At 36.1% G+C, this 21,541-nt stretch overlaps 1 protein-coding gene across 2 annotated transcripts in view; it reads left to right on the forward strand.

The window, feature by feature from the left end:
- LOC107758795 (nuclear factor of activated T-cells, cytoplasmic 2-like) overlaps nt 1-21,121 on the forward strand; it is a 39,260-nt gene extending 18,139 nt beyond the window's left edge. For both annotated transcript variants that reach the window (XM_016576615.1, XM_016576614.1), the window contains exons 6-10: nt 793-933; nt 8,391-8,446; nt 8,567-8,699; nt 10,269-10,997; nt 19,149-21,121. In XM_016576615.1, coding sequence (XP_016432101.1) covers nt 793-933; nt 8,391-8,446; nt 8,567-8,699; nt 10,269-10,997; nt 19,149-19,204 — 1,115 coding nt within the window. In that variant the 3' untranslated portion in view covers nt 19,205-21,121. The remainder of the gene's footprint in view (nt 1-792; nt 934-8,390; nt 8,447-8,566; nt 8,700-10,268; nt 10,998-19,148) is intronic.
- Nucleotides 21,122-21,541: the final 420 nt, after the last annotated feature.

The following is a 21,541-nucleotide window of genomic DNA, read 5'->3' on the forward strand; positions in this document are numbered from 1 at the left end:
TCAAAATTATACATTTTTCTTTTATGCCAAAAATCTTTAGGATATTAAGTAAAGATCATGTTCCATGAAAATATTTTGTAAATTTCCTACCTTAAATATATTAAAACTTAATTGTTGATTAGTAATATGCATTGCTAAGAATTTAATTTGGACAACTTTAAAGGAGATTTTCTCAATATTTTGACTTTTTTGCACCCTCAGATTCCAGATTTTCAAATAGTTGTATCTCGGCCAAATATTGTCCTATCCTAACAAACCATACGTCAGTGATGATGTAGATCAGATGATGTATAAATCTCAATTTCAAGAAATTGAACCTTATGACTGGTTTTGTGGTCCAGGGTCACTTATTTCATACGTTAATGTGTTGTTTTTTTATTAATTTTATAAACATGAGGTTAAGTGTCATTATATATTTGTTAATATATTATTAGTTGTTTATAGTGTCATTATATATATATATATATATATATATATATATATATACAATTTATTTTTTTAATACTAAAAAATCCAATATTCCAATATTTTTCATACGTTTATGTGTACTTTTTCTTTATTAATCTTATAAACATGAGATTAAGTGTATTTTTGGGAAACATTTTATTGGTCACTGGACATTGGTCAGCCAAAGTGACTTATTGATTGCAAAGTTGATAAGTTGTGGAGCAAGGGGAAAATTGCAATAGGAGGTCTGAGTAAGTCTCTGCTTCATGGGCCTTTCTTACTAGGGTTCAAACCTGTGACGTTTAATTCAATCCAAACATCTGCATTCTCTGTTTGACTCTACAGCCCAGAGGTCTGCCCACGAGCTGCCCATGGTAGAAAAGCAGGACATGGACGCCTGTTCGGTTCTCGGAGGCCAGCAGATGATTCTCACCGGCCAGAACTTCAGCGCAGATTCAAAGGTGCTCTTCATGGAGAAGACTCATGGTAAGTGCTTCAAGATTGGTTTTCAAAGATTACTTTCAAAGATTTACAGGTCCATATGGAATCTGCACATTTTTTTTCACTTTTTCTGTGCAGATTTTGAGATATAATCACCCCAAGAAATAGTTTATTGCAATTGTCCCGCCTGTGTTAACATAATATGTATTGAAACAGGAAGTTGGGGCTGGACATACTGGATGTGTGTGGTTTGTTACTTGATTTTGCTAATCATGCTAATGCTTTGCTCAAGTCCTCCAAGTAGTAACTTCCCAGGAGGACTTACTGCTGGCGTAGTACTTTTACTATTTCTGCTGTTTCTGTTTATTTTTGTTTTATATTTATAATTTTATATTATTATTATTGTTATTAATTTATTTTTATTTTAAATATGGTAAAAAGTGTCAGACAGAGCTGGGAGTACTACACTTTTTTTTGTAGCTGAAAGCATGATCAATTCAGCCACTAAATTGAATGAACAAACAAGCTAACAAATTGCCTTTAGTTTACGTCACAGCGAAACAACACTTGACGCTTTGTACTTTGAATGTAAGCACTGAAGCCTCTTAATTCCTGTCAACTTCAATGCAGCCAATACGTGGTTGGGAAAGGAAATAAGGTTAGAAAAGAAACACAGATGGACATTTTATTGAACAAAAACTTGGTTGTTTACATTTTAAGGAGTGTTTATCAGGGTTATTATAGTTGACTAAAACTGAAATTTAAAACTAAAATTAAAACCATAAGAAATTGTTACTTAAAAGAAAAAAACGTTAACTGAAAAAACGAGAAATATAAAAATCTTTTTTCAGCTAGCTATCAAAGCAACATTTCTCATTTTAGTTTGATAACTTGATGTACTAAAATAACAAAAACTAAAACTGAAATAAAAAGTAATTAAAACTTTATAGACGTAAAAAAAAAAAACTTAAAACGACAAAAACAACAACAAAATGACAAATTGTAAATAAAATAAAAATATAAATTAAAAACTAATTCTAAATATGAATAACAACTAGTAGTAGTATCTCAAAATCTGCTAAAAGTGAATTTTGGCTTGTTATAAAAACTTTATAGACGTGTAAAAAAAACTAAAAAGGACAAAAACAACAACAAAATTACTACAATTTTAAATAAAATAAAAATATAAATTAAAAACTAATTCTAAATATTCATAAAAACTATAGTAGTATCTCAAAATCTGCTAAAAGTGAATTTTGTTTTGTTATAAAAACTTTATAGACGTGTAAAAAAAAACTAAAAAGGACAAAAACAACAAAATTACTAAAATTTTAAATAAAATAAAAATATAAATTAAAAACTAATTCTAAATATTCATAAAAAACTATAGTAGTATCTCAAAATCTGCTAAAAGTGAATTTTGGCTTGTTATAAAAACTTTATAGACGTGTAAAAAAAACTAAAAAGGACAAAAACAACAAAATTACTAAAACTTTAAAATTAAAGTGAATATAGAAAATGTAAAAATAAAAATTAATTTGAAGTATTAATAAAACTACATTAGTATCTCAATGATAAGACTGGTTACAGGGTAAACCAAATCTAATAAAAACGTTTGTTAATTGTAATAAAGCAGAAATATAAAAATATTAGATGAATAACTAAATGAAAATTGAAAATGTTAGGTTGAAGCACTAAAATTATTAACTGGAAATAAATAAAAATACAAAAACAAACTGAAATAAAAATCTAGTTAGTAATATAAAAAACTAATAAAAAGACTAAATGACTAAAAATGGAACAAATAAAAATGAAAACTGAATATTTAAAAATAAAAGTTTCAAAAATATTATTCATTATTAAAGTAGTAAATATTTTATAGTATATAATATAATAGTAAAAATGTAATTAATTTAAAGTAATATTATATATTAAAACTCAAAATATTAATAAAAACTGTAATAGCATATAGATAATACTAAAATATCATGATGACATAAACCTGTGTAATTAAAAAAAAACACACACACACACACTGCAGCGATATTTACACTCACATTCACAACATACATTTGGTTGTGTTTGGCTTCAGGTAACATTCTAGGTGAAGGCTGTGAAAGGCTGCGAGAGGTGATGGAGAACATGAACATGGCAGACAAACTGGGCTCTCTGAGGTATCATACACTAAACAAAAAACTGCACTGTGACATTCATGACAGTCCAGCACATTTCCCTCGCAAATTCTCTTCATCTTAATGTGGAAAATAGATATTTTTATATATTTTACCTAATTTGCATCAGCTTTGAATGAGCGTAATTTCTTCTCATGTCACAGTGATGACGAGGGAGAACCTGAGGAAGATGAAGATGAGGAGGACGATGACGACGATGATGATGATGATGTGGATGAGGAAGAGGAGGAAGAAGAGGAGGAAGAAAAGAGAAACTAATTCTAAATATTCATAAAAAACTATAGTAGTATCTCAACATCTGCTAAAAGTGAATTTTGTCAATGTTTAGAAGTACACTTATACAGATGACCTCAAAGCGAACAAAACATTTTTGATTTCATGAGGTTTTTAATAACAGGTCTCGCCATTTTCTTTTCATGCAACAAAAAATTTTTTTTTTTGTCATTTCGACTATTGCTTTTGTAAGGCACTTGTTTTTGTGCTTTTTGTTTGTTTTCTGTGACTCACACTGAGAAGCAAACTACGCTGACAATCTACCCATCAACAATTTGCACTATTTCGCAGATAAGAGGCAAAGCGTCATTGTCCTTTCTTTGTTGTTGTTTCAGTGTGCGGGTGGCACTTCTGTTGAAGAGTGTGTCGCCTTTGTGTTCAGTGACAAACATGGGTAGAGTTGCTCTTGTGTGTTGTCTGGCTTATTTGATCAGACATTATTCATAGTGCACAAACAGTGTAATGCGAAATGGTTGTTTTGTCATTCTGTTTCCATATTCATTAGTCATTGTTTTATCTGAAACTAACAGAATAAATACTCGAACTGAACAGCTGCTAAAACATCATTGCAGACACACACAAACTCAAGGCTGAACTTTATGAATGGCAGCGGACTGCAAAAGACCATTAGGCTTTCATTTGAATTGTGACCTTCTCTAATCTGTTTCATTCGCATTTGCATTAAGTTTTAGATTTCTGATCTGAATACAGTGTCAGCTTTATGTACAAACACTGCAGAGGCTGATCTATGTCGATTCTTACCGGGTTCCAGTTTCACTGTCGTTATCAGATGGGTTTACCTGTTTTTCTAGTCTTTTTTTAGTCTACATTAAAGTTGCATTTAATTAATTTAAAATGGGAGTTTTTTGTTTTTAGTTGACGAATGTACGCTTTGAGGCCTTCATTATGCTAGTGCACTCTTAAGTTAACAAAATAAGCTTTTAGCAGATACAAGCATCTTACAGTAATGATACTCGGGGCATATATCATTTTTGTCCAATTAACTGCTCTCTAAAATTTCCAGAAGCAAGTAGCATATAATCTGTAGACCATGCATTTAAAAACAATACCATATCTCTACAAATTCAAAATTAAGGCAAGACGCTACAGGCAAAAACATTGTTTTCATGCATTATTGGCGATCTGGCTTTACATAACATGTTGTTTCAGACTAGGGGAACAAATACATCTAAAATACACTTTAAAGTATTTTTTTATTGCATTTTGTCTATTACAAAACATAGCTTTAAAGGCTGTTTTTTTTCCTCCACTTCCGTAGTACTTATTTACAACTTAAGTTTTATTCTTATCTATATTCTGAAGGATTTTGGAGAGGGATTTATTCATATCATATAATTTGCCTGATTTTATACAACACGTTATTCCTAAAAAAAAAATAATAATAATAATTAGTGAAAATATATAAAAACAGATATCCAAAATTCTCTCTGTAAAAACCTTTAACTCTAATATGTCAACAAAATGAAACATGAATTTTGAACCAGTGTCCAGATTTCAGTTCTGGAAATGTATGCAAATTAGTACATATTTAATTAGATAGTTCATTTGCATGTTTAAACATAATATTTAAATATGCAAACTTGCAATATGCAAAAAAAAAAAAATCTTAATGAAATCATTTTTTTATTATCCTATTCACCTGCAGTGCCTTTTCTTCATCCCAACCATTTAAATGTTAACCATTTCCCATTTCCCAACTTGTTTATCCATTAATATCTATCAATAACAGAACAACTTCTGTTCCTGGTATTACTGTGAACATTTTATCAGTACAAAAAAAAAGCTTAATTGTTGTAATATTCCATTTAGCTTCTATACATTTTCTTTCCCCAGTCTGTACAGTGATTTCCACTACATTCTTTAGGAAATGCATCACATTATTGAATTAAAATGTGTTGCAAATGCCATTCTGTATTGATTTTAATCAGATCTTGAAGAGTTTAGTGTCCTTAAAGATTAGAAGGTCTCATAAAAAGAGCATTTAGTGTATGAAATGTGTGTTTAGAGGTTGTTGTGGTGTTGGTGGCGGAGCCTTTTGCCTGCAGGTGTCATTGTTATGGCACTCCCACACACTGTGCTCTTTCATGCATGCTAAACGGCAGATGGATTGTGTCTGTGTGTGTGTGTGTGCTATGACTACTTGCTCTTATTGACGCTGTTTTTTGCCTCAGACAGGTGGCACCCGGCAGTTTTGCTTGCAAATAAAATCTAGTCACAGCTGTGTGATTAGAAAGTGCTCCTTCAACCTTCAAAGTTCCCATTGCTGTTTTTTGTTTTTGTTTTTGCTTTTTGTTTGGCCTATTGTGTTCACATTTGCTTCACTACTGCTGTTTACATTCTGTTTTATTGATGTACGCAATGTGTCGTCTGCTTTTTGCTTGTTTTGGTAGGATGCAAAGTTCTGTTTATTGATCTTTTAGGTGTAGTCGCCTGGTAGAAGCCAGTGTGTTTAGTCTGTCAGAAAAGCTGTGACTCATCAAGTGCTCTTTTAGGTAACTTTCTGATCTTGATTTTCAAGGGTTAGCCCCTCTCTCTCCGTAACTAAAACATTCCCTTTTTCTAAATATACAGTGTGCTCACAAAGTATTTAAACACTTAAAGGTCATATGTGTAATTGACAGGAGGGTGAGAATGGTCAGATTTATTCAAGATCCTCTCTCTGTTTATTTTAACATACCGACGAGCATGACACAGCGACAGTTTTACATTAAAAGATTCTAGGTTTTTAAATTTATTTCTATTAAATATTAAAGTGAAAGATTTTACATAGCTTTGTAATGTTGTAAAATTTATTTTATATATTTATATAATAATATATTGTATTTTTTATATATATATATATATATATACAGTGGGTACGGAAAGTATTCAGACCCTTAAAAATATAATATATTTTTATTTATTAAAAATAATAAAATTAAATTTAATTATATAGCTATTATTTTACAATGCCAGTGCTGCAGAAATTATACACTTAAACTTTGCTTTAGATGACAAAATGTCAAAACAAAAAGGTAGCACAAGCACACTTTTTCAAGCAGAACATTGCTTTAAAAGAAGTCTGTTAGGTTTTGAAAAATATAAAACAATTTTTAAAATGAAAAATATTCCTCCTACAACATTTATTTTCAGATGCCTCTTGCTTTGATGTTTTGTTATATAATGCAATGACATTTGTACGTTCAATTTGAAGAGTTTCTACAACAAATACAGTCCAAATATTTTTGGCACAATTGTATGTGATTGCCATTTGCATTTCTACTCTAAAAGTGAAAAAGAAGAATAGAAACAAGTATTGCTTTTGTTGTGGAGGGTTTCCCATCTTGACAGAGCGTTCTGAACAGTTATGACTGTGAAATCCCTCTGAAATGGAAGACAGCTGTCTTTGGCTGGAATTTTGTTGGCTCTTGCCGATTTCGCTCTGTACGCCGAGCTGGGCTTCCACTCTTAAAGCTTCTATGGCTACTTATAAGAAAAAGTAATAAAACAAACCCATGGGATCCTGAACAAGGAGCTTTGGAACAAACTGCAAACAAACAGAATGGCCAAGGACGAAGCACTCATCACCTGTCGCGGGTGAAACGGAGCAGTTTGATCATAAAGCAGTTTTAAGACGTTGTCCTGGCACTGCTAGTGGAATCCCCCTCACTAGTGCTGACTCATTTGAGCCGCACGTCTCTCATTTGCAGCCCAACGAGGGGTTTCCCACATGCTGCTGTGATACGGAGCAAAATCGTTCCTGGTTTAGTGACTAATTCGGTAGGAATGCTATTTTCTGTTCTGGTTTAAAAGACATATTTTTTTGGTGAATGTTGTTTACTTTCTATTACTATGGTTTTTGGATTTTGTGTATAAATTCAAGCATGGAAGACAGACTGCAACGTGTGCTGTAATGTAATTCCTTTTAAAAAAGATCCTTGGGATTAGGGATGCACAACTCTGGTCATAGATAAGGTTGATGAGAGAGCTTTGAGTTCATACTGAGATCTCGGACTTTTGATTGGGTATAAATCTCTGGGATCTTTTACTTTTGATTGCAAACTTTGCCAATTTGAGCATGTAGTGTTTTTTGACTGTCATTAGGTCAGTAGCGCTGTCTAAAGAAATGGGTAGAAATGTGTGTATAAATTCAAACACTGAAGACCGAATGCAATGTGAGCTATTATGTAATTACTCTTTTACTCTTGGGATAGGGATGCACAGTGCAGACCATTTGGTCTTACATAAAGTTAATGAGAAAGGTTTGTGTTCATACTGTGAACTCAGATTTTTCTTCGACTTCGCCAATCTGAGCGTGTGTTGTGAGGTCAGCATTAATGTCTCAGGAAGTGGGTGTGGGGTAGAACTGTGGGTAGAAATGGGTAGAAATGTAACTGACTTGCGCCGCATGCAATCTCTATAGTATGGGAACAAGTCTGTAGGCGAGAAATTATGTAAGAAACCTATGATCTATGGATATGACAGATGAACCCACAACTCATCACCCACTTTACCTGTCAAAACAGAGTTGAGTCATTAAGAACTTAAGGGGAAGAAGCAATGTGTGCCAGTGAGAAAGGTCAAAGTATTGTAATCATAAAGCCGGTTGGCTAAACCTGGATTTTCCCAAACAACTGAGGAAAGAACTTTGACTCAAAGCATGTGTGATGCAAGACTGTTTGTCTCACAAATAATGAGATAGATAGATAGATAGATAGATAGATAGATAGACAGAGAGATAGATAGATAGATAGATAGATAGATAGATAGATAGATAGATAGATAGATCTAATCTCAGCTTTAATTGGCAACCCAATTTGAACTAAATTAATCAACAATCTTTCTATTTCTAGATGGACAGCAAATTTGGGAATTGGAATAGATAGATAGATAGATAGATAGATAGATAGATAGACAGAGAGATAGATAGATAGATAGATAGATAGATAGATAGATAGATAGATAGATAGATCTAATCTCAGCTTTAATTGGCAACCCAATTTGAACTAAATTAATCAACAATCTTTCTATTTCTAGATGGACAGCAAATTTGGGAATTGGAAGCCACAGTTGACAAAGACAAAAGTCAGGCAGTAAGTCCAAAGCCTGCATTACATATATAACTATACTTTCTGAAGGTCTATATTCAGTGCTCTTCTTGTATACCATCTATACTGTAGATGGGCCATATAAAACAATTCTCTCATTCACAGAGCATGCTGTTCATTGAAGTGCCTCCTTATAGAGACCCATCCATTTGCAATCCTGCCAAAGTCAACTTTTATGTAATAAATGGGAAACGGAAGCGCAGTCAACCGCAACATTTCACCTACACGCCTCTACCAGGTGCGCAGTGTCTTTTTGCTCTTGCTCTCTTAAGGCGGTTAGGGGTATTATTTATTGTACTTGTAATATTTTTATATGTGTATGACCTCAGTTTGCATTTAGTATATTGAATATTATTTAACGTTTACATGATATGAATGTTAAAGGGATAGTTCAACCAAAAATGAAAATTCTGTCATTATTTACTCACCCTCATGTCGTTCCGAACCCGTAAGGCCTTCGTTCATCTTCAGAACACAAATTAAGATATTTGATGAAATCCAAGAGCTTTCTGACCCTGCATAGACAGCAACACAACTGAAATGTTTTATGGCCCAGAAAGGTAGTAAGGACATCGTTAAAATAGTCATTGTTAAAATAAGCAGAGGAATGCACACGCATACATTGTGGCACTCTCGTGAATGGCAGTGGAGACTGACCCGGAAGAGAAGAAATCGTTGAATAAAGTTGTTATTTTTGTTTTCTTTGTGCACAAAAAGTATTCTCGTAGCTTCATAACATTACGGTTGAATCACTGATGTCACATGGACTATTTTAATGATGTCCTTACTACCTTTCTGGGCCATAAAACGTTTCAGTTGCGTTGCTGTCTATGCAGGGTCAGAAAGCTCTTAGATTTCATCAAAAATATCTTAATTTGTGTCTCGAAGATGAACGAAGGCCTTACAGGTTTGGAACAGTGTGAAGGTGGGTAATTAATGACAGAATTTTCATTTTGGGTGAATATCCCTTTAAGTCCTCGTTCAGAATTGATAAGTACACTTTGAATTAGGGCTGCACGATTAATCGAATGCGATTGTCATGCGCATTTTGTTAAAAAAGCCGGTTCTGTAATCAGCAGGAAATCATCATCACGCGCTTTCAGATTGAGCAGAATTTACTGCACATAGCCGTAGTTCGCTGACAAGTTACACAAAAAAATCACAGACGATTTTATTGCGCGATTATAAAATCGAAGAAATCGTTCTCGATAATGACAGCTGTTTGCATAGCTTCTCAGTGAACTACGGCTCTGTGAAGTAAATGCTGCTCCATCTGAAAGCATGTGAAAATACCACATTTAATAACATATTTTTACTCCAAACTCACTTCATAACATCAGTCGAGTGTTTGAAATAAATCCTTCTGTGAGATGATGTGGCTTCTTACACAGAATAAGGCACGCAACATATTTCATAGTATTTAAGCAGTGATAAAGGCATTGCATTATAAATATACTTTATTTTAATGAAAATTATAATAATAAGAACTCAGATAAACCGTATATTGTCGTAGTCGTGTGTTTATTAGTCATGTTGAATCAATGAAAGCAGTTTAACCTTCTGTTTATTCAGCTGCAGCGATAGGCATTTTTTGGGTTTCTTCTGCGAGGCGTGTTTGGAGTTTCAGCGCGAGAGCGCCCTCTGACCTTTGGATGGAGAGTTACTGCTGATCACAGAACCGTGCTTCACTGAAAGATACGCATGACAATCGCAGCTTCTGTCAAATCGCGATCTCGATTCCATTTCGATTTATCGTGCAGTCCTACTTTGAATACTCTATAGTTATTCTCTCATTTTACTTTCCCAGTTCCGTCTATTAAGACAGAGCCAGTGGATGAATATGAATCTAGTCGGATGGGTTATTCCATGTCGCAGATGCTGGGGGTGTCTCCCCAGCAGTACTATAACCCTCGAGGGGTCATCACCCCAGAGAGCAGCCTGGTTCCTGGCCTTGTCCCCTGTCAGCAGGCCCGCCTGGGTGTCTCCCCTCCGGACCACCGATTTCAGCAGCAGAGCCCAGCCATAATGTACTCCCGTCCTGGAAAGAACTTGTCAAGCAGTCCTATTTACTCTCAGACGGGTGCTACTATGATCCCAGACTCCCATCGATCAGTTCTGGTCCACACGGGTTCCCCAGCCCAGTCTGCTCACCTGGCTGGCCAGCATCTTTCCAACCAGCATCCCTCAATCATCCAGTTCTCTCCCACCAACCACCACCTGCTCAGAGGAGGAGATCCTCCCACACCACCACCCCCAGAACATCAGCACATCATTTATTGTGAGGGCTACAATCAGCACAGTCCTCAAGCCACAGGGGCAAACCGTTCACCAGCACCAGCCCAGGCACCTCAGCATCCTCAGAATTACCCCACAGTCATCCAACAACAGCCCTTCCTCCAGAGAGTGGCCAAAGACAGGTCACCTCCCGTCCAAGTTGAGCCCCAGAGAGGTTCCTCGACGGAAGAACAGAGAACCAGCGTTCCTGGACGAGTCACAGTCAAGCAAGAGAACTTGGACCAGGCCTACCTTGATGATGGTGAGTAGCTACAGGTTGACCAACTGCTCTTCTGATGGTTGCTAGTAGGCGTTCGTAGTTGTATACTGGTTGGGAAACTTTAGAAACTGATTCTTACATAGTGTGTCAATCTACACAGTGGCTCAGAAGCATCAAGAGACACATGCTTTCAAATTGTCCGTAAAAATATGTGGTCACGGGAATGCATTGTCAGGAGCCATTCTGTCACATTCTTTGACAGACAGCATGCTAATGCACCATTAGAAATGTCCCTGTCTGCTTTTAGACAATAGCAGGCAGAGTGCTTGTCAAGTCCATCTCTTGTTGTCTTAACATTTAGTTTTTCATTTTCTCACACATATGACTCAAGGACAGTGAGACCCTAGCAATAATGTGTATTATATAAAGTGGAATGAATGAAAGATCTATTTTGTACCACTGGCTTTGGAGAATATACTTTCCATTACTCAGTAAGAATGAAATGGGAATGAATTAGCTAGAATGAATTGGATGGATATGGCTGCACCTTTCCTTACACACACCCTCTGTTTTGTTTTTCAATTGTGTCAAAAAAATACTTCGAAAATGGCCAAACCACGATGTGGCAGAATACTGGCAAGGGAAGGCGTAAGATTCCAGTGTCACTTCTGTAAGGCAATTTGGGAATTCAGGGGGTCTTGTGGTACATTATGTCTCATGCAGGGGGTTCCTGACAAGGAAATGGGTGCTTTTTCGCCCTCACAAATAAAAAAAGGAAAAGAAAACTGCACAGCTCCAAAATTTCTTGGACATGTTGACAGTGTTATGATTCGCAAAACAAGTGCCATGGCAACCCATTGTCAAACAGTGGAATGGGCTGCCTGGGAGAGCTGGGGAAAGCCTTTTTGTTTGTTATACTTGGCCAGGGCTTCCTCTTGGCCCTGCGCCCCCCAATGCTGCGGGGGGAACCCACAAAAGGATTTGCTTTTTTTCCACAGGTCGCACTCTTGCCAATCTGGAGGATAGAACTCTTATTTGCAGCTGCTGCACTTATCCAGAAAGGCAGCCTGATCTGAATAAGATAGTGATGGGTGGGAGTCCGCAGGAAAGGGAAAGGGCCATGTTGGATGGAAAAACTGAAGTGGATGGGTCGGGAGCCAAAGATGGAATTTCTTCTGCATATTCTAATAGGGTTTCCCTGAGTAAACAGCAACGCTGCAACTGTAGACACGTTAATAGAGAGTTACTATGAGATTCCCGGGACTTTAAACCTTTGATGTTTTCGTAACAAGATGCGTCATTAGAGTTTAACGCCACTCTGGTAAACCCATAAAGGTGCTGGTGAATTCCCTCATTAAGGCCCCTTAAAGCAAGACAGAAACTGCTGAGATTTGTAAACACCTCAGGGAATAACAGTGGCCACACAGAATACACTGCTCTTGCAACAATTTGGAGCGGTAAAGTGACGAAAGCGCAAGGCTGGTAACTAGGAAGTTACCACTTTACCACTCCAACCCAAAATAGTTGGAAATGCTGAATCTCACAAGGTGCGAGGCAGCTGTTTTTGTCATTCTACTCATGAGTAAGGCTGTTAACCTCGAGTTGCAACTGTGGGATTGACCCTGCAACAAGTCACTTTAGCTTAGTGGATTCAGCATGGTCTTTATAGTCAAGCTGGTTGGCCTAATTATAAACCAGTCTAAACTAGTTGGTTAAACTAGTTAAGAAGCCTGGTGGCTCCAGTTTTACTTTGAAAAAGTGATTCCGGTAGTACAGACAAAGTCCAGGTCACTGAGAGCAGGAAGGACGACTACCACAAAAAGTCCCTCTTGCTTCTGCTTGCAGAGGTGTCAAGGTGTAGCGATCCACCCACTAACATCTCACCGTTTGATGTCTGCCAAGACCTTCACACACAACCGGTTGTGATATGACTCATGCAGATACATCTATCTCACTCAGAATTTCGATGGTGGCTTTTGAAGGGGTATCAGGGTTTCTGTGGTTGGCTTTCTGTATAGAAACTGTACCTTCATCTATTTCATTATGAACATGCATGTTTTGCATTTCTTAATAGCAAGAAAAGGAAGCTAAGTACATCTTTTGTGTCAATTCTAGAGTTTTCATAACCAACGGCTTCATTACAAGCTTAACCAGCAAGACTTGTTCATCTTATCAATGGTGGTCCACCAGCTTGCCCAACTAGATTGTTACCAGCCTGGCTCGCATAGAAATGCACGCTAGTCCAAACTGGTCTTTTTTTGGCAAGGTAGTAATGTTCTTTTTTCTAGTTTTCCTTGACTGTACACCTTTGATTTTTGCTCATCTCCTCATTGGCCATTAACAAGTGTTACCCTTGATATAAACAGCCAAACTGGCCTAGAGTTTTCAGGGTACAATGCTTGCCAATCTTCCAGTGCTCAACTGGCTCGACTTAGGCTTCCCAGGCTGGAACCGAAGCCTGAGGCAACAGAGTTGAAGTTCTTCCAGCTGGAGAGAGCAGCAGGAATAATTTAGATAGAGCACGTAAGCCGTGCACATTAGTTTCAGATCACTTGCATCCAGTTTTGGACCACGTGTGTGCCAAGCCATTGGATTTCTGGCTGTGAAAGTGGGGTCCTGATAAGATGTAGCTTTGTTCTTTAAAAGTGGTGTTCGAAATAAGCAGCATCTGTAGTTTGTAGAGTTGAACATGGCACTGAAGGCAAAGTTAAAAGAGAAGCAGATCTCAATAGTTTGGCTTTTGGTTTTGCTTTTTCTGAACTGGTCTGTTTTGGAGGGCAAACAGTCAGACTTGTGGTGTAGACTCTTCCTGTTCTTTACGCATACACTGTTGCTTTATTATTTGCTTAGCGCTAGCTAGTGCACACACACACACACACACATACACACACACTTGTAGATCATGTGGTGTATGTCTGTTCACATTTTTTCAACATTCATCACATTTCTTGCTCTGCTGTGTGGACTTTAGTCAGGGTTGGCCATATTTTGGCACCATTTTTTTGTCCCCAGAAAGACAAATTTTCAGTGTTGCATTACATAAACGAATGACACCTAGATACTCTATATGGCGTCTACTGTGACTAAGGTCCTTACACATACAGTATACCTAAATTCAATACAGGATGTCCTGTCATATTTTCTGTTGTTGTAGGGACTTTCCATTGTCTTCTATTGCTTTAATAATGAGCAAATAATTTTGATCACCTAAACCTAACCCTAACACAAACGTGTGCATTTTCATCATAGTGACTGGTCCCCCCAATATAGTGGATTACATACTTTTTGAGACATTTGGTCCCCACAATGTTGGCAAAACCTGATCCACATACACATGCAGTTCTGGTCCACCTGAAGACGTACCTTATATAAAGCTAATAGCAATGACTACAGCCTAACCCTACACCTAAAAGAAAACCTTTCACATTTTTTGTCCCCAAGTATAGCTAAGTATATGCGCGCGCGCACACACATAGTGGAGACTGAGTCATCTACTATGCTCTGTCTTGCCCTCCACCGTTGGTTTGTAAACAAGCTTTCTGATTGGCCGAGGTCTCTCCAGCCAGACACTCACCTATTATACCGCCCAGTCTGTACACTTCCTTTACAGCTCTAAACCCATCAGTGTGTGCCAACCCTTCATTACTTTCCCTATAAACCCTCTGTCCTGTATATTGCATATGGACAGCAAGCATACTTCATCGTGGGGCTTGTTTAGAAGATATGTGTTATTATGTTTCTAAGTGATCTGATTTGAGATCGTTTTGGGGATTTTTCTTTCGGGTCATTACAAAACCACCTAGCAACCATCCTAACAACCATGTAGCGACGTGCTAAAAGCCACATCAGCAAGTTTTGCTCAAAACGTCCAGCTTCCCTACTGTTGAGAGTTTCTTTTAAGCTGTTATATAGTAGGATGGCTGCAGGGCCTCGTATTCAGTTTTTTTTTACTCGCTGATAAAGCACCTCAGCATCCCGCTGCTACCAGTTTATTCCTCTCTCATCTGTTCTTCATTAGTCTCGGAGGGAAAAACAGATGTCATCCACGTCGAGCTCCCATACTTAGGGTTGTATGATTAAAACCGCAAAGCTTTCTTGATTGCGCTGTTATAGATTCTATTGAAATAAAACTGTTTTAATTTGAGCCTGATAACAGTAATTACAAATTTCTTGAATAATGCATTTTAGTATTGTTTATAAAAAAATACGTATTTTTTTTTATTTTAAAGGGCTGTTCAGCGATTCAAGATGATTCATTGGCCTTTATTGAGTCTGAGCTTGCCTAAACTTTTCATGCTGTATTTAAGGTGTTTATTTTCAGTTTAGACTTTTATATCTGTGGCATTGTGCTTCTTACACAATCAAAGCTTCAAATAGGGAAATCAGTTGAACATTAAGTTCCTTCTCCTCTAACGCAAGCTTTGACCACAACAAACGCTGTTTGTCAAAATCTTTCAGTGTTTCATCTAATTCTTGGCTGGCTGATGTTTTTCGATTGCATACATTTTGCAAAACCTGTGCATATTTACCGTTGCACTATATAGAGCTACAGAGCACTTGCTGGTTGCATGTTTGCTACTATGTAATATTGCATTATTCATTTGCTAATAATAGAATGCAACTTGCTTTATTGGGCTTCATTATTCATTTTATGCTAAATATTTAGACTGGCCATCAATAAGTCAGTCACAAACATATGGCTCAAGAGAATCTATACGCTCCACCTGTAATTCCAGCACATCCATAATAACAAACAGCATGGCACTGCATATTGTGGCAGTGATGACTTGTGCTCTGGGTTTCCAGGTCGTAGTGTCTCGTCCTAATAGTATACAGCACTGAGGATGTGGCCAATCAGGTTAAACCTTGTAGAGTTTTTAAACCAAAGTCTGCATGACGGTGTGCAGTTCAGCTGCTGAATAAGTTAAAGGTAATCGGTGGATATATAACAAAATGGAATCCTAAACCAACATATTTTATTTATACCATAAATACCCAATTTGTTTGGACATGGTACCATGGTAATACAACCCCAATTCCAGAGAAGTTGGGACGTTTTGTAAAAATGCAATAAAATCAAGAATCTGTGATTTGTTCATTCTCTTGAACTTTTATTTAATTGACAAAAGTACAAAGAAAACATTTCCAAAGTTTTTTCTGACCAACGTAAATGTATTTTGTAAATATGAACAAATTTTGATAGAGGCATGTTTAACACTGGGTCACATCATCTTTCCTTTTAATTACAATGTTTCATTGTTTGGGAATTAAGGATACTAATTGTTAAAGTTTTGCAAGCAAAGTTTTTGTCCAGTCTCTCTTGAAACAAGGCTTCAGAAGCTCAGCAGTCTGTGATTGTCGTTGTCTGATTCTCCTTTTCATGACTGGTCATACATTTTCAATAGGAGTCAGATCTGGACTGCAGGCAGGCCAGTCTAACACATTCACTCTGTCTCTACGAAACCACACTATTGTAGCACATGCAGAAAGAGAGCTGGCATTGTCTTGATCTAATAACCATGGACTTCCCATGAAAGACATCATCTTGACGGCAATATATTTCTCTGTACAACTCCAATATATGCCTCCATGTCAATGGTACCTTCACACATATACAAGTCACCCATGCCGTTTGCACTGATGCACTCATATACCATGACAGATGTTTGCTTTTGCATCTGTCACTGATGAAAGTCTGCATGGTCCCTTTAGTCTTTGGGACTGAGAACTCGAAATCCATTTTTCCCAGAAACAAGTTGAAATGTGGACTCATCTGAGTACAGCACACCTTTCCACTGTCTTTTTGACTATCTGAGATGAGCTCTGGCCCAGAGAATCCGGCGGCATCGCTGCATAGAATTGATGTATAGCTTTCTTCTAGAGTAACAGAGATTCAAGTTGCATTTCTTGATCTCTGGATTCCCTGAATCTTTTCACAATATTACGTGTGGTAGTTGGTGAAAGACCTAAATTCTTTGCGATTTTGTATTGCGAAATGTGATTTTTTAAATTTATTTGACACTTCTCTCATGAAATTTGGCACAAAGTGATGAGCCATGATCCAGCTTTGCTTGCAAAGACTGAGATGCTCCTTTTATACCCAAACATGATACCCTCGCCTATTACCAATTCACCTGCTTACCTGTTTCAAAACAGTTTAAAGTGGATATTCTATAACCTTTTCACTTTTATTTAGCCTCTGTCCCAACTTTTTTGGAACGTGTAGCAGCCATCAAAATCAAAATTTGTTCATATTTACAAAATACATTTACGTTGGTCAGTGAAAACTTTGTAAATGTTTTCTTTGTACTTTTGTCAATTAAATAAAAGGTAAAGAGAATGAACAAATCACAAATTCTTGATTTTATTGCATTTTTACAAAACGTCCCAACTTCTCTGGAATTGGGGTTGTACTTTTGAACAGTACCATCCAATTATAATATCAATCTGTTCTTGGTCTACTACGTAATTGTACCATCAATCAGTGAATTCGTCATCATTTTGCTCCATGCTTAACTCAAACAGCATTGGAGGTGTTTTCCCATGTTCATTTGATTTGATCTTACCTGTGACCTTTGTTCATGTCTGAGATTTGGCTAGACTAGAGTTGGTGTGTGGTGGTGTAGTGATTGTGTTAACAGCCCCACGTGCCCTGCTGCTATTCTTAGAATGAAGAGGCATTAAAAGTTTCCATTTATGCCCCTTGTAAAAAGAGTAACAGTAGGAAGTATTGGCCAATGCAAGGGCTTCACTGAATCTGTTCTGTCAGATGATTCCCTTCCACCTAGTGCCCGTTCAGTGGCACTGCAACATGTGAAAGTGATTATACATGTACAATAGCTCATTTTTGTAATAGATGATTGCATGATTGCATATTCACACAATAGCAATAAATTATTCAATAAATTATTCAAAAGTAATCTAAAAGTAATCAAAAAGTAGTCTGATTATATCACCTAAAATGTGTAATGTAACGGATTACATTACTAACTGCAATTTTTGTCATGCAATTTTGAATTAATCTACCCAGCTCTGTATATCCATCATACGTTTTAATATAATTATACTACATATAACTGTTTTTACATTCAAGTAAAATTCAAGTAAATTGGGACACTTTTTTTGCCATTTCATTTCAATGTCTAATATTTATCTGGAAATCTGGAAATATATATTTAATATGTTAATATTTAAATGTATAAATAAAAAATATTTATAATTACAAATATATTACAAGTACTTACAAATAATTACATGTATATGCTAATTTAAATACATATTAAATATGGAAACATATATTTAATATTAGCATATGTTAACATTAAATATAAAAATATGCTTATTTAAATATACATATAATTCTATCTATATTATTATATATTTATCTATATTATAAAATAATTTATTAAATGTATAACTATATATTTCAATTAAGTATGTATTTAATTATGAATAAATAGATATTTCATTATATTACATAACAAAAATAAATCTTTAGAGTTTTAAAGGGATAGTTCACCCCAAAATAAAAATTCTGTCATTAATTACTCACCTCATCACCTTGGCGCCATTTTGTAGAATATCCACTGAACGTAAACAGTGTATGCTGTTCTGTTTCAGATGCGCCGCGTGGATACGTTGTTTTCGTTCAGATCAAAGCGTAAATGATGTAAACAGCGTACAGCATACGTTGTTTACGTTCACTGGATACTCTCCAAAATAGCGCCAGGGTGGAGGCGAATTGTTGAATAAAGTCGTTATTTTTGTTTCTTTTGCGCACAAAAATGTATTCTCGTAGCTTCGTAAAATTACCGTTGAACCCCTCATGTCACATGGAATATTTTACCGATCTCCTTGCTACGTTTCTGGACCTTGATCGTGGTAATTACATTGCTGTCTATGGGAGGGTCAGAGAGCTCACGGGATGCATCAGAAATATCTTAATTTGTGTTCCGAAGATGAACGGCGGTCTTACGGGTTTGAAACGACATGAGGGTGAGTAATTAATGACAGAATTTTCTATTTTGGGTGAACTAACCCTTTAAGATATTTTTTGAGTTGTGATGTTATGATGTACGTTTTTTTCTTCTTCTTTTGAACCCCACTGTGCAGTTGCACATTATGCAGTTCACTTGCACAAATGTTCAGTCCTTTCATTTTTAAACATGTTCTTCTTTTCTGTCATTTTTGTAGTGAATGAGATCATAAGGAAGGATCTGACAGGAGTGCCTGGCAGGGGTGAGACATAGAGGAAACCCCTAATCGGGAGTCATGCAGGACCCTTGGAGTGTCCTGCCTTCAACGCCACACGTGAGAGCAGCAGCAGCGATGCCTCGGCCCGGTCAAGCGTTACACATTTAACCAAACATCCATCTCAGTCAACTCCAGGAACAGCAGCGTGTTGATGTGCAAATGGTATTGAATTTCCCTGCTATTATTTGACTTTTGAAACTCATCCAATGTTGATCTCATATGTCAAAATGGTCAGAGCCTTGAGCCTTCATAAACAGTTTGGATTGGACAGGTGGAGTTAAGTAAATTTTTTCCTTTTTGTGGGTTTTTTATTCCATAGCCTTTTGACTCACATTAATGAACTCACTCAGATTAGTGTATTTCGAGCAATAGCCTCATCAACCATCTGTCATATTCCCCAAAACAAGAGGTTCGCACATACTCCTGAATGGAAAGTGGATAAATACATCACACCACTGCTAATGACTGATATACGAGTCTAAGAATAGGTTGTTTTGTATTAGGTGAACCATGTGTACATCAATCCAAATTTTTGAATGAAAAAGCCTTATTTTAAATTGTTATAAGCAAATACACTGTTCGTGAAGGGAAAACCGCGTATGCACTTCTTGTCAACGAATTATATTTTATTTAAAGTATCTCAGCAAAATGAGATTTGTTTGTAATCATGTAGATGTTGAGCAAATACAGCTAAAAAACCAATGAAGTGATATTTTCTTCTTTGTGATGTATATAGAAACCGTTTTAACATCTGTGCCTTTTCCTAAAGTGCTGTCATTCTACCAAAACGTAGAACAAGCAAACCAAAAATTAATGGAAATGTACCTTGTCAAGTCAGAGCCCATAATGCCCTGCACTACATTTAGGTTCTGAAACGTCTTTGTGCCAAACTGAAACTGTATGGTTATCATATTTTATCATTGTTTATTTGTGTATGATATGACTTTACCAGTTCCATCTGTTCTACATATGAATAGACAACACTTGAAATATTCAAGTCTTGTGCCTCATGTTTAAATTTAGGTTAGCTGTTTTACAGATCTTTCTCTTGGAGGATTTTATTAACCATAACTGCTTTGCTTTTATGATATGCATTTATATTTTGTGTGTAAATGTAAAACATTCAGTTTCTGTATTTATACTTAAAGTAGATACGGTCTGCATGTCTCTGTAACACACTTTCACATCCATTTTCTCATTTGAATACAAACTGACAAAAAGTGCATTTATTAAAGTAACAAACTAATCAAGAAGCATCGGCTTGTATTAAGAAAATAATTTTGGAAGCAATCCTGCCCACTTAAAAAAAAATGCATAAGCAATTATGCAGAGTATATTTTTCCATGTCTTTACAATTTTGGCTGAATAATTAAGAGAGGTATAAATTAATAATTCATTTGTAAGTATTATCTCAAATTTATTTTGGAACACATTGTAAAAAAGAGTGATGCTAATGTTTCCGTGGAGCTGTTGTTTCAGTGTACAGTGGGCATAACAAAACAACTATATTCAGAATGTAAACCTTTTCTTTTTACTGTAAATAGATTGCCTCAAAAGTGTATAGACTGTTTCTATAATTTGTATTTTTTAGAATCAGATAGTCATAATAGGAAGAGAACATTTATGTGAACTGAATCAGTTGTTCTGTTGACATTTAATATCTTATAACCAAGGCTCTGGGAATATATGAACTGCCAAAGCTTTTGCTGCGTAAAGACAAATTGCATTTAATTCTTTTTTTTTACATTAATGTAAGACTGTCAATGCCAAAAGAGAGACCAATTCTATTTTTTATTTCATCAGCTTTTCATGATCATATTCATGTTTTGGCTTAAGCATGTCTAACCTAATGTGTTTAGACGTGTTAATGTTGTTTGTCAAATAAAGCTTGCTAGCTGAGAACATGAGCAATAAACCTGAAAGCTTTAAAGAGATTCTCTTTGCTTGTGTGAATATTTATTAAGATGTGATTCACTCAGTGTGGGATACTTCCTTCATCTTCAAGACTCTTCTTTCTCCGTCTTTGTTATTAAAATAAAGTCTATCTAAAAACATAGGCTACAATCAAATAATAAAGAACTTCTCAGAACATCGCGAAGAACGTTGACAGTGTTTTTTTAAAGGGGTCATATGATGCTTTTTTTAAAGATCATTATTTTGTGTATTTGGTGTAACAGAATATGTTGACATGCTTTAATGTTCAAAAAACACATTATTTTTCAAATACTGTACATTATTGTAGGTCCTCTATGCCCCGCCTCTCTCAAACGCTTCGTTTTCTACAAAGCCCCCTCCTTTGACAAGCGCAGTCTGCTCTGATTGGCCAACTGACC

Source organism: Sinocyclocheilus rhinocerous, unplaced genomic scaffold, assembly GCF_001515625.1.
Source record: "Sinocyclocheilus rhinocerous isolate Xijiao unplaced genomic scaffold, SAMN03320098_v1.1 scaffold1496, whole genome shotgun sequence".
In the NCBI taxonomy this organism is placed as follows: domain Eukaryota; kingdom Metazoa; phylum Chordata; class Actinopteri; order Cypriniformes; family Cyprinidae; genus Sinocyclocheilus; species Sinocyclocheilus rhinocerous.